At 52.9% G+C, this 11,560-nt stretch overlaps 5 protein-coding genes across 5 annotated transcripts; 2 read left to right on the top strand and 3 right to left on the bottom strand.

Annotated features, from left to right (window-relative positions):
* Positions 1-1,311: 1,311 nt before the first annotated feature.
* CKM354_000417900 (uncharacterized protein) lies at positions 1,312-2,928 on the bottom strand (the record flags this gene model as incomplete). Its single annotated transcript, XM_044799409.1, has 1 exon — positions 1,312-2,928. One exon carries the CDS (start codon positions 2,926-2,928, stop codon positions 1,312-1,314), a length of 1,617 nt encoding a protein of 538 aa, XP_044655344.1.
* Positions 2,929-3,574: 646 nt separating this feature from the next.
* On the top strand, positions 3,575-4,678 carry CKM354_000417800 (uncharacterized protein; the record flags this gene model as incomplete). The annotated part of the gene is made up of 1 exon (XM_044799408.1): positions 3,575-4,678. One exon carries the CDS (start codon positions 3,575-3,577, stop codon positions 4,676-4,678), a length of 1,104 nt encoding a protein of 367 aa, XP_044655343.1.
* A 409-nt stretch (positions 4,679-5,087) lies between these two features.
* Positions 5,088-6,674, bottom strand: CKM354_000417700 (uncharacterized protein; the record flags this gene model as incomplete). Its single annotated transcript, XM_044799407.1, has 1 exon — positions 5,088-6,674. The coding sequence occupies one exon, from the start codon at positions 6,672-6,674 to the stop codon at positions 5,088-5,090; it is 1,587 nt and encodes a 528-aa protein (XP_044655342.1).
* A 637-nt stretch (positions 6,675-7,311) lies between these two features.
* On the top strand, positions 7,312-8,412 carry CKM354_000417600 (uncharacterized protein; the record flags this gene model as incomplete). The annotated part of the gene is made up of 1 exon (XM_044799406.1): positions 7,312-8,412. The coding sequence occupies one exon, from the start codon at positions 7,312-7,314 to the stop codon at positions 8,410-8,412; it is 1,101 nt and encodes a 366-aa protein (XP_044655341.1).
* A 1,062-nt stretch (positions 8,413-9,474) lies between these two features.
* CKM354_000417500 (uncharacterized protein) lies at positions 9,475-11,175 on the bottom strand (the record flags this gene model as incomplete). The annotated part of the gene is made up of 1 exon (XM_044799405.1): positions 9,475-11,175. One exon carries the CDS (start codon positions 11,173-11,175, stop codon positions 9,475-9,477), a length of 1,701 nt encoding a protein of 566 aa, XP_044655340.1.
* Between the last annotated feature and the right edge of the window lie 385 nt (positions 11,176-11,560).

Here is an 11,560-nt window from a genome sequence, read left to right as displayed (position 1 = left end):
TTTTGTGCTACTTGCTGGAGAAAAGTGCGCTGAGGACACGGAGGCAGCAAGAATCAGGCCAAATCAGCACTTCTTCCACGCCCATCTCATTCGTCCGCGGTTCTGTCAGACTGTTGGCCCAATTGCCGCCGAGCAATGATGTCGCTGATCGGCCTGAAACCAACAGCTCCTTAGCAAGCGACGCGACCCGCCGCACACCCGCCCGCCCTCGCCGCCGACTCTTCACACTCGATAGGAAGATCTCGCATCGGCCACTGAACGCCCAGCAACGAACGCGGCCTTCGATGACCCGAATTTCCCTCAGCAGTTCTCCCCACCGAAGATGAGGCACCGCGAGCGACAGGAGTCTGTACTGTATCTGCGCACGTAGGGCTGCATGAGCACCGCTCCACCCATCGGCTGCCCGTGCCGAATGCAGCGCTGTCCATGGGAACATCATTGGACGGCATGACGTCCCAACTCATTACAGGTGCATTGGTGCAGCTCGTCTCCATTCTCAGCGCCAGCATGGCCATGTCACTCGTCCCTCCCGGCCTGCTCCTGCCGCCTGCTGCACCTTCCGGGGCCTGAAGTGTACGAGCTGACATACGATCACGACGATGCGTTGTCCATACATCCAGCTGGCCCGGACGACTTCATCATCGCGACTTCCGCGGATTGCTCGGATGCACGTCAGTGTTTGCCATCACGGTCCCTTCTACGACAGCAAGAGGTAGTTGCGATGAAACCCTCAATCTACTCAATCGTGGCTTCCCCGGCACAAGGCAAGCGCGACTCCTTGGCAGCAGACATCACTTGAGACTTCAATCAAGATCATCGACCACATATTGGCACGTTCGACTGCATTTTGTGTTTCAGCACGTGGCCGCCAGTTGCCAATCCTGACGAACAGCCTGCATCCTTGTTGATCGAGAGTCTGGCCAGCAGACGTCAAAGAGCAGCACCTGGCGTCTTAAACAGGTTGTCAAACGTCAGCACAAACTCTCTGTTCCCGTTCTGGTAATGCATGGACACCAAACATGTCTGCACATGGTTGCGAGGTCGACTTCTGCCGATCGTGATGGGCTTCGTCTGGGCCAAACTCTCATGCTCTCCACTATCAAGAATATGACACAACAACATACACAATACATGTGCACATGGAGAATACCGCTTGTGCGACTGCTTCACCGGTAAGATGGTCACCTCGAGCAGTCAGTAGGAAGAGAGAAACGCTCATTAACGAGGGAAATACTAATCTGCACGATTCGAAATGGTCGATTCGCAGTGCTAATATAACAGAGATCATCCCAGCTTTACAGATACTATACTTCATCGGCCCATACGATCACATGTCTCCGCCCAACCTTTGATCTTCTTCTGCTGCGATGAATCGCCAACTAGACTGCGACTGTCACCAATGTCGACGTAACCAGCACTCCAGTCATCGATTTCGGGCCTCATTGCCAACTTCTGTTCCTCTGGGTCAGCGGAGTCTGGTATCCTGGCAAGCCATTCTGCAATCCTCTTCCGAGGTACCTGAGCGATGGCATTGTTTTCATAGCTCTCACGGTAGCCGTCGTCCGGATGGTCGCCAAAGTTTGAACTCTGATACTGATCCGCGATGACTACTCCGGCATCCAGCGCGGCCTGCCGAGCTTTGTGCTCTTCTTTCTCTGCTTTGATCAGTGCTGGAGTCAGCTCACGGCCGCGCTGGACCCACCGAAGTGAATATTCAAGCTGTATGGGTTCTTCATCGCAAAGATTGAGCTGTTCATGCGCGTCTATGCCTCGGCGCATGTCGAATGCCTCTTGGGCTCGCTCCAATTTGCGGCGAGCTGCGTCAAAGGCATCCTCAGTGTCCCTCTTTTCCTGCTCATCGGGACCAATCTGACCAACTATGTCAGCAGGGGCGTTCGGTCCGTTCACAACAAGTCCATCGTGACCAAAAATCAACTCGCCTTCATCCAGTGTAAAGCCATGCTGGCAGTAGTGCTCATACATGGACTTGAAGTCAAACTCTTCAAAGACTGGCGAGGCCTTTGCAGGAGCGGGCGGCATCAATCTTGCCACCACGAAGGCCTCCTCGAGATACCGGTCCACGTCCTCACGGTAGCTGCGAAGCGCCTCAATCTTGGACTGGAGCCGCATGTCGACTAACAGGTATTGGTGGTGCACGGCCGACAGAAAGCCTTTAAGGTTCTCCACATCCTGTTTTGAAGCTTCTACCTCTGCCATATATTGGTCGGAAAAGATCATGACGCTCTGGTCTCGGACAACTCTGATCATCAACTCCATGTTGCCGATTTCGCCGCCGATCCGATCTCCTAGCTGTTGCCAACGTGAACGCTCGTCGATTGCTACTCGTTCGGCAGTCTGCAGGTCCCTTCGAGCCGATAAAGCGGCTTGGATCTTCTGCGACAAGTCCAAGTTAAGCAGAAGCGACGCCACATTCTCAATGCCGTCGAATGCGCCGACAATGCGGATCGGGCCTTTCGTATAGTCGTCTTCATCTTCGCCACGAAACCTGATGCATTTCTTTCTTCGGGCTTTTCGTTGTTCTGCGGGGTTTACTGGCACTTCTTGTGCTGGTTCAGAAGCTGGACCGACTCGAACTCCTGGAGGCTGGGTGCCCAGGTCTATATTCTGGCTGTCCGCTGCTACCGCCATCGGTCGCTGAGGCGTCTCGTCCTGGACCGTTCTCTGGACAGAGCTATTGTGGAGCTCTTGAGTCACGTCGGATACGACAGCCTCATCTGGTGGAACATTGCATGTTGCGACGTTCTCCTGGCGGGTCCTGATATGCTCCTTTTTCCTACTAGTCCACCCTCGCCGACGGCTGAAGTTCTGTGCGAAGCCTCTGAGCCTGATGTGTTTCTTGCTGGCGATGGCGACGGAAAGTGTGGTGGCCAGGACAGCCACTGCGCGCGACGACGTGCCACCCGCCATGACGACCGGACTCGCTATAGCTGTGGTGCTGCCTCTGCTGTATTGGCTCTTCAAGTTTGCGGGGTCCGAGAAGAAGTGCGATGCCTCTGCTGCTGGTGTCGATATTTGCTATCTTTTTGTAAGGAGTCCTGAATTGTCGAGAAGGAAGTGGTTTGCAAATATCTCAGTGTAAGATAAATGCGCTTCATCCGCTCTCGTTCACTGAGAAAGCTGTTGGACGCTATCTTTGTTCTTCACACCTTCACCCTTCCCTGCTGCTGATTCACTGCACCGAAAAGCGGGATGTACCTGGAATTGGCGGCGACATTATTCAATACTGTGTACTCTGGAGTCAAGATAAGTATACTTTAACATGCATGTTGCTAATAGTCGTATAGAGTCGGGATTGGCTCGTACTCGCATCGACACGCTGTTGTGTGGCATTGTCGATGTCAGGTGATGCCGTTCACTCGATATGAACGAGTGCTCAAGTCCAAGACAGTGCAGCGACACATCACTCGCTCTCATATGTATGGCACTTCACCAGCCAGGATGTTCACGCCCTGCTCTTCCTTTCAAGATGGGCCACTTGCACATCATATACACCACCTCAGCACCAGTGCCAAAGACCAAAATCGAAAAAGGCTAGACACCAGCAACCAGCAACATGCCGCGTTCAGAGATCGGCGAAGACGACGAGAAAGGGGATACGTACGATCAGTCTTCAGTAGATGCCGGAAAGTCCGTGAAAGATGCCGTCGAGTCTGTCACATTCACAACGGGCCGTCGACCAGCAGACCCACCAGCAGCCATAGCGCGTTACCAAGTCCCTGGCGCTCGAGCATACAATGCTGCTCCGCTCGCAGCAGCCACCGAATACTCAGAGACCCTTCCATACGGCATTGGGCGTCCACGAGTCGATTCAGCCCAGACCTCCCGAGGCCATGGGTTCCTGCAGAAAGAGTATGGCTGGGGCACGGGATCGAGTGCCTTCCAGCCACGACCTGTGAGCAATGCATATGCCTCGAGCGCTGCACAGTCCACCTGTGCTGCAGCGCGAACCACATCTCCGGCGAACCAAGTTGGGTTGTCGAAGCAGCAGTCGCTGCAACCCACTGCTAGCTCTACGACCCCAACGTCCTCGAGTACTGGAAAGACCACTGAAGACTGGAAGATTGGAGATGTGCTGTGGGTGCCATGGCACACCCACAACAACGATTCCAAGATTCAGCCCTACAACGTGCAGCTAAGTCACACTCAGATAGGGCCACTACTCACCAAGTGGCGTACCGCCATCGTCATTCGTAAGACCGGCGAATCTATGATCGTCCTGCCTCTGTTCTCCTGGAACGGAGTGGGCCTGGCCAACAAAGTCACCAGAAGCCGTCAATTCGAGTACTGCTGCGTGCAGCAAGCCAATCAGCCCAAGGTCGAGAAACATCCCACGACCGACTATACTACTGTTGTGCTCTTTTCAGACGATCCGGACTTTGAACTGAAGCCAACAAGCTGTGTGCATCTTCTTGGTGGGTATCCTGTGGGCTATGATCACCCGGCGCAGAAGATCGGACACCTGACGACGGATTCGATCGATTGTCTGAAGCATAGTGTGCGAAAGGCAGAGAGTCAGGCTGATGCGACTTTCGGGAAGTTGACCGCGAAGCAGGTTGCCGAAACGATTAAGATAGGAGCCAAGACTGCGCAGGCGAGCGTGAGAAACTTATTCATGCGTCCAATAAAGGCTCGAGACGATATCGTGAGGGGATTTTAAGGTGATTGTGATGATGGATTGAGATGCTGACTTGCTGAGAACGGGGGCCTTGAGAGCTTGCCAGCAAATGAGAAAACGGATGTGTTGGCATGAACTTACTTGAGGCTAGCTGCCATTTTGCTTGCTTTGCGCACTGGATGTGAAAGCTTTTGTAACTTGGGTCGAGTGCGTGTATAGACGAGCGGTCGATCGAACACTCTCTTTAAAGGCTACTTTCGGCTGGGGTTTGGGCACTCTGGTCTGATATTGATAGTACTGACTGCTGTAAGTAGGATCAAAATGTTCAGTCTGCAACGAGAAATTCTTGAATCGAACTATTTGGGGATGTTATCACTCCTAGTGAACAGCTGGAGCCATTCATTTGGCAGCGCCATGATGGGTCCCTGACCTGAAAGGTTTCCACCAATAATTAAAGTCCACCTCGACTGCAAGCTATCGACCACTTATCGATTCTCCTTCGCTGCGACCCCTCGTCTATTACGCTACGACTTTCACCGAAGTCCATATCTCGGTATTTCCAATCATCAGCCTCAGGTCTGGGCAATGTATCCTGCTTGTGTGGATCGGCGGCGTCGGGAATTGATGCCATGCATTCGAAAATTCTCCCCCGAGGAGCCTGAGCGACCCCACCTCTCTCATACTCGGAGCCATAACCGTCGTCAGCGCGGTCGCAAAAACCAGATTCCTGCTGCGGAAGACTAATCCCGGCTCTCTCAGTGGCCGCTCGGGCTTTGGCTTCTGCTTCCTCGGCTTCAATCAGTGCCCGGGTAAGCTCACGGCCACGCCGTATGCAACGATGGGAGAATTCCAGTGCATCTTCGTCTTTCACATCTTGCATTTCCCGGTATTCGATGTCTGCCCGATTGTCGAAGCTCTCCTGCGCTTCCTGCAGCTTGCACTGAGCTTCGTAGTAAGCATCTCGTGCTTGCTGCTTCTCCTCGGTGGCTGGGTCGTCATCAAACGTTGTATCATCGCAAGATCGAAGCATGCCGTCCTCCAGTCGGCCTGTCTGGTCTCCGGACACATCCCCTGTTTCAACGTATTCGAGCCGTACGAAATCGTCAAACACGGCATCAACATCCCACTCCTGGTATGGCGGCTGCGCGTTTCTTCGGGCGGGTTTGACTAAATTTGCATCAACGAAAGCTTCCTCGAGAACCGCGGTCACTGCTTTTTGCAAAACCAGGAGTTCGTCTTTCTTGTGTTGGATGCGCATGTCGAGCTCCTCGTATTCTCGTCGGATAGCGAGACGGAAAGCTTTGAACTTCCTCAGCTCATCGCGCGAGGCTTCTGCATCTATTATGCGCTCATCATCATCTTCTGTTGCGGACCGGGCCTGACCCTTTGTTATGAGGAGTCGCAACTCCAGGTCAGCTATCTTGTCAGCGACTCGAGATCTCAGGTCCAGCCAGTTCACACGTTCGACAGATGCCGATGTTCCAAGTTCTTCCATTTCTTGTTCGGCGTGTATAGCGCTTTGAATTGCTGTGGAGAGTTTCAAGTTCAGCAATAGCGAGGGGAAGTCCGCGACGCCATCGGATGCCGCCACGATGCGAATTGGTCCTGTGGTATAGTCGCTTTCGTCTTCTCCGTCAAATGTGGCCCACTTCGCTCGGCGAGCCCTGCGCAGCTCATCAGGACTCGGGACGTGTTGCTCCTGTTGTTCGAGGTGAGGCTCGTTGGCTGCAGCAAGGACTCCGATTGCGTTAGCTTCCACTGTAACGTCGCGATTGTCGGGACAAACGTGCCCACAACTGCAACGTCCCTCAGAAACTGGATCCGCCATTCCAGCGGAACTTTGCTCACGTGTCGCAGCCTTTAGAGGCTCTTCGACCGGGTCACCTACGACGTTCTGCTGCCTAGGACAGGCATTTTTCTTCCGTCGGTGGAATTTACGCACAATAATGTGCAACGTGGCGCGGCCACTGTCTGCAACCGGGGCAATCATTTTCTTTGCGACCTTCGCCACCTTGTGTGCTCTTCTTGACGAAAGCATGGTGAAGGGGCGCGATGCAAATGGGAGTCTTGCGTCAATGAGTTTAATGTTTTGGTGAACCGGCGGCTTCAAAGTGGACCGACAGACAATCTTCCTAGGACATTCCCAATCGAGTGGCCAGTGTACGTGAGGTGTTTGCGATGATTCGAAAGAGATCAGATAAACACTGGCAAATATGTAAGTTTCGAGAAGTCGACCGCTTTGTCTACTGCCCGTTCACTTACCGACACCACTGACTTTGTTCTCAGCAGCTCGTTCACATTCGTGTTCACCCTTACTGTTACGATCGCAATCTCTATACCAAGATATATGCTGGGAAGCGATGTTTCGGTTGAAGGAGACTGTTGCCGATGTGTTGATCCTCGAGGAAACCTTCATTCGTATATAGAATACACCTCACGTGCTGTTCAGTGAACGGTATTTGCGCAGCCTGGGCGGACGACGATCACAATGCGAAGAGTGAAATGGCTCTTCACGCGCTCTTCACACACCCCTCGAGCCATTACGACTCTTATTATCTCTTCGTCCTCCCACCTCATTCCTTTCAAAGTCATGGTACAATACAATTTCGACATACATCAACCTGAGCGACACAAAGCAATCCGTAAAGAGGAACGCATTACGCACGTAGCTCAAGATGCCACCCAGCTTTGGCAAAAATGATGAATACGAGGGCGACAAGGAGAACGTTGACCCAGAGGCTGAAGAGACCTGGGATACTGAGGGAGCCTACCCAGATGACGAACAAGACGGAGCAGTGATTGCACCTCAGCCAGCCCCTGTGCAACGCTATCAGTTTCCTGGCTCCCGGAACTTCACACCAGGTGCACTCACGAGGCCAGCAAACGAAGCCACGCAGCTTCGGTGCGCGAACAGCTCCAGCGCTCCACGTTATAACCTGAATGGCAGCGCATACGACCAGGGTTGGCGGCCTTCAGAGTCCCGATCAAGTTATGGGCAGAACAAGCAGCACTGGAAGCCGGCAAAGCCAATATTGTCAGAAGAGCGTCCTGCGAGAACCCTCGACAACTGGAGACCATCTCGGACGACATTGACAACGCAGATCGTTCCCTCGTTCAAGCCTAATCCGGCGACTCCGCTTCTCCTTGAACCAAATGCTGTGCTGCCAAGCTACAAGTCCTCTGGCAGAACCTGGCAGGACTTCCGACTCGGTGATGTTCTCTGGGCTGAGCATTCCGTGCACAGCACAATTCCCACTGTCACGAATGCTGACCTTTTCCTATGCCACACGGCGGACGGCCCCAAGATCTTCAAGGTTAGGCTCCATGTCTGCATCAAGAAGATGGAACTACACATGGTCTGCCTTCCGATGTACTCGCACGGCGACAACGGGATCTCGCGAGTGCCAAAGGAGCGCTGGTACGAATACAGCTGTGTCGGCCAGATCGGAGAAGCGGGCAGTGATCGCCACCCGCTGGGGTTTACTTCCCTGGGCTTCGAAAGCGATGACCCGACCTTCAAACTTCGGGATACGAGCACAGTGCGCTTGGTCGAACCCCGATCCATCCTGTACGATCAACCGATCACGAAGGTCGGCCGGATCGTCGATGGATCGATGGAGATCCTCAGCAGCCAGAGTCGCAAAGCTGAAGAGGAAGCTGAGAGGAAGTTTCACGCTTTGACTGTTCAGCAGCAGAGGGAGGCGAAGGACGCTAAAAACAAGAATGCGATGGCGAGGATGAGGGCTTCCACGAGTCTCGTTCCGAAGAAGAAGTGAGAGCATTGGCTTTCAGGAGAGGTTTGAGCTTGCTTTGAGATTGAGGTTGGAGATTCTGGGCATGGATATCGTCTGTTTAGGATTTGGATGTATGGCTGGGGCCTAGTGGTGAGGGTTTGAGCTTGCAAACTTCTGTTCCAGGGGCGCTTCTGCAGACCTTGAGCTGGCGCTGGTTGTCATAGCTCTGTAGCTAGAACGAAAAAACATTGTTACTCGAAATCATCGTCGCATTATACTGATGGGTCATCGTAGTCTGAAATCAAACTTCCGCAGCCCCTGAGTTGTTAAGTATGTCTCCGAAAATCTGCAAAACTTGTCGCACGAGAGGCAAACGAGCTCTGCACCTCTTGCTTGATGCTTTGCAGGACTGGCCCGCTCTTGCTGTCTTATTGATTGTTGTGTCGTTGCTTTCCTTCGTCGCGCCTGCTCCGAGAGGATAGCCGCATTCGTATGGCTGCTACCGTATTTCGTAACTCTTATTGCTGCCATTTTCATCTCTAGATTTGCATCTGCATCGGTACTGTCTGGAATCGCCGCAACGTTTGATTTCCAAGCCCCAGGAAGAGACGATAGCGGAAGCACCTGCCACAGTCGCTTTTCAGAGTTCGGAAGAGCTCGAAGAAGGAGTCAATGGAAATGGCAACTGCCACGAAACTCTATATCTCGAAGGCATATATTGCACAACACAACGCCGTCATGCGAGCAACATCGTCCTGGACATGACCAGGCGCCACAATCAATTCCAAGCCGATAATAGACGCTCGCCAACCATCGCTCTTAAAAGTATCTGGATCGTCGGAGCGTGCGATGACGGGCAGCATGTGACACACATCTTCGCTGCGAGCACCATCAGCTTGCAGAAAACGTGCAGCAGACCCGGTGAGCTGAGCTTGCGAGGGAACATACTTCGTAGAGATGAAAATTGATTTGAATATAGTAGGCTAATCGCCAAACTGACAGGAGATCGCCAACATGCTGGAAACACGGCACAACCGAGCGCCACCTGGGCCAATCAAAAGCCACAAAATGCAATAACTCAACAAATTCCCATGACCAGATCGCTTAAACTCCACCTCGATCGCATGCTCTGGACCAGCTATCAATCTTCTCTCGCCCTAGACCATCGTCTATCACGCTACGACTGCCGTTGACAGCGATGTCCTCATATGTCCAGTCGTCAATTTCCGGTTGAGGTAGCAGCTCTTGCTTGTTAGGATCTCCGGCTTCTCCATCTGGAATATGTGACATCCACTCGAAGATCCGCTCTCGAGGAGCTTGAGCGATGCCACCTCTCTCGTAACCGGAGCCGTATCCATCACTGGCATGGTCCTGGAAGCGGGACTTTTGGTAGTGCTGAGCAACATCAACACCGGCTTCTTCAGCAGCTTCTCGCGCTTTGTCGTCCTCTTCTTCGGCTTCTATGAGGGCTCGCGTGAGTTCGCGGCCGCGCTGGACCCAGTGGAGAGACCAGTCGAGGAGGTCTTCTTTCGCTTCTTCAGCCCGGCATTTGTCTTGGTGTGCATCCTCTTCACGTGCGTCGAAAGCTTCTTGCGCTTTTTGCAGCTTGAGGCGAGCTTGATGCCAGGTCATCAGTGCTTCTCTCCTTGATTCTCGAACTGAGGCCTGGTCTGACTCCTGATCTTGACTGACTCGGTCGTCATCATCAGGCACGGCCTGTTCGACGTACTCATTCTCGACAAACCCTTGATATACAACATCAAAATCGTGGTAATCGAAACCAGTATCATCTGGGACGGGCTCAGGATGCAGTAGTCGAGCCGCGACGAAGGCTTCTTCGAGATAAGTTTCGACTTCTGCATGATTACAGAGAAGTTTGTCGTGATATCCTTGGACCTGGAATTCGATGTCATCAAAGACCCGTGTTATCTTACTGTTGAAAGCTTCCAGTTTCTTCAGTTCTTCTTCCGAGACTTCAAGATGTTCAACTTCATCCGGCTCCATCTCGCTTTGATCGTCGGCGATCAAGAGTTTTAGCTTCATACTGCTGATTCTGTATGAAACCTCCGATTGCAGCTGCATCCACTGATGACGCCCAATGGTAGCTTCTATCTTGGCGGCCTCGAGATCCCGACGAGAAAGGATCACTGCTTGAATCTTTGCAGATAGGTCAAGGTTCAGCAATAGCGAAGAGACGTTTTCGATACCGTCGAACGCATCGACTATTCGAATAGGTCCTCGAGTGTAATCGGACTCCTCCTCGCAATTAAATGTTGTGTGCTGTTTCGCCCAGGCAGCTTGCTCCAATTCGTGTTCTGTTGCCACGGGACTCTTCTGCACTTCGAGTTGAGCTGTACCACCACCCTGTGTATCGGGGGTGGCTTCGTCAGTACAGGACTCTTTCTCGATTGTGGGGACCAATCCTGGAAGAAGGGGAAACGCCTCATCAGTACAGGTTTCCTTCTCAATTGAGGGTACCGACTCTAGAAGAGGGGGAATGTCGGGCCCGTCAGTATCTGTTCCAGTAGTTGGAGCTGCAGTGAGTCCCGCACTGTGTGCCTCATTTGGTTGAACGTCAGGATGGAGATCGACGGCCTCCGAGTCCTGCTGCAGCTCATCGGCATTGAAATCCGATTGTTCGCCGCTCTCTGACTCGGGTCCGGGCATTCTCGTACGGTCAGGCGCGGCCGCGAAACGTCTCACCCGTCGAGTGATCCGTCGAATGGGGTTTCGCTTAGCAATGACAACTGCTGTAACGACCAAGGCCGCTACTGCTGCCACGACCTTCTTCCTGCGTCCTGGCATGATGTTATCTCCAGAGGTAAATCAATGTGTTGTTGGGGTCGCGGTCTGTTTGCTCGTGGGCAAAGCTAAATAATCAAATTTGCGACAATGTCCTATCCTTCTGTGCGCGACGCAGTTTCCTTCTGCAGTGCTTGCGTACGGCGAGCTGGTTTTTGTTTGTCCAAGAAGTATGGCAAACTTGTAAGTCCCGAATATGCATTGGAGGGATGACCCTTTGTTGCAGGTCTATTCACTTCTCGGCCCGCGATACAATGGCTTTGTCCCTTGCTGACCGTGGCTTTCACCGAGTGATATGCCCCAGAAGTCAACGTAGGGCAGCGGTATTTGGAAGGTTGAAGACGTCTTGACGGAGGCGCGAGTTCGTGTGTTCACGGCTGATTGCAAT

The sequence above is a fragment of the Cercospora kikuchii genome (genome assembly GCF_019650295.1).
Source record: "Cercospora kikuchii DNA, contig_00002, whole genome shotgun sequence".
NCBI lineage: Eukaryota > Fungi > Ascomycota > Dothideomycetes > Mycosphaerellales > Mycosphaerellaceae > Cercospora > Cercospora kikuchii.
This window is presented reverse-complemented; position numbering and strand designations above follow the sequence as displayed.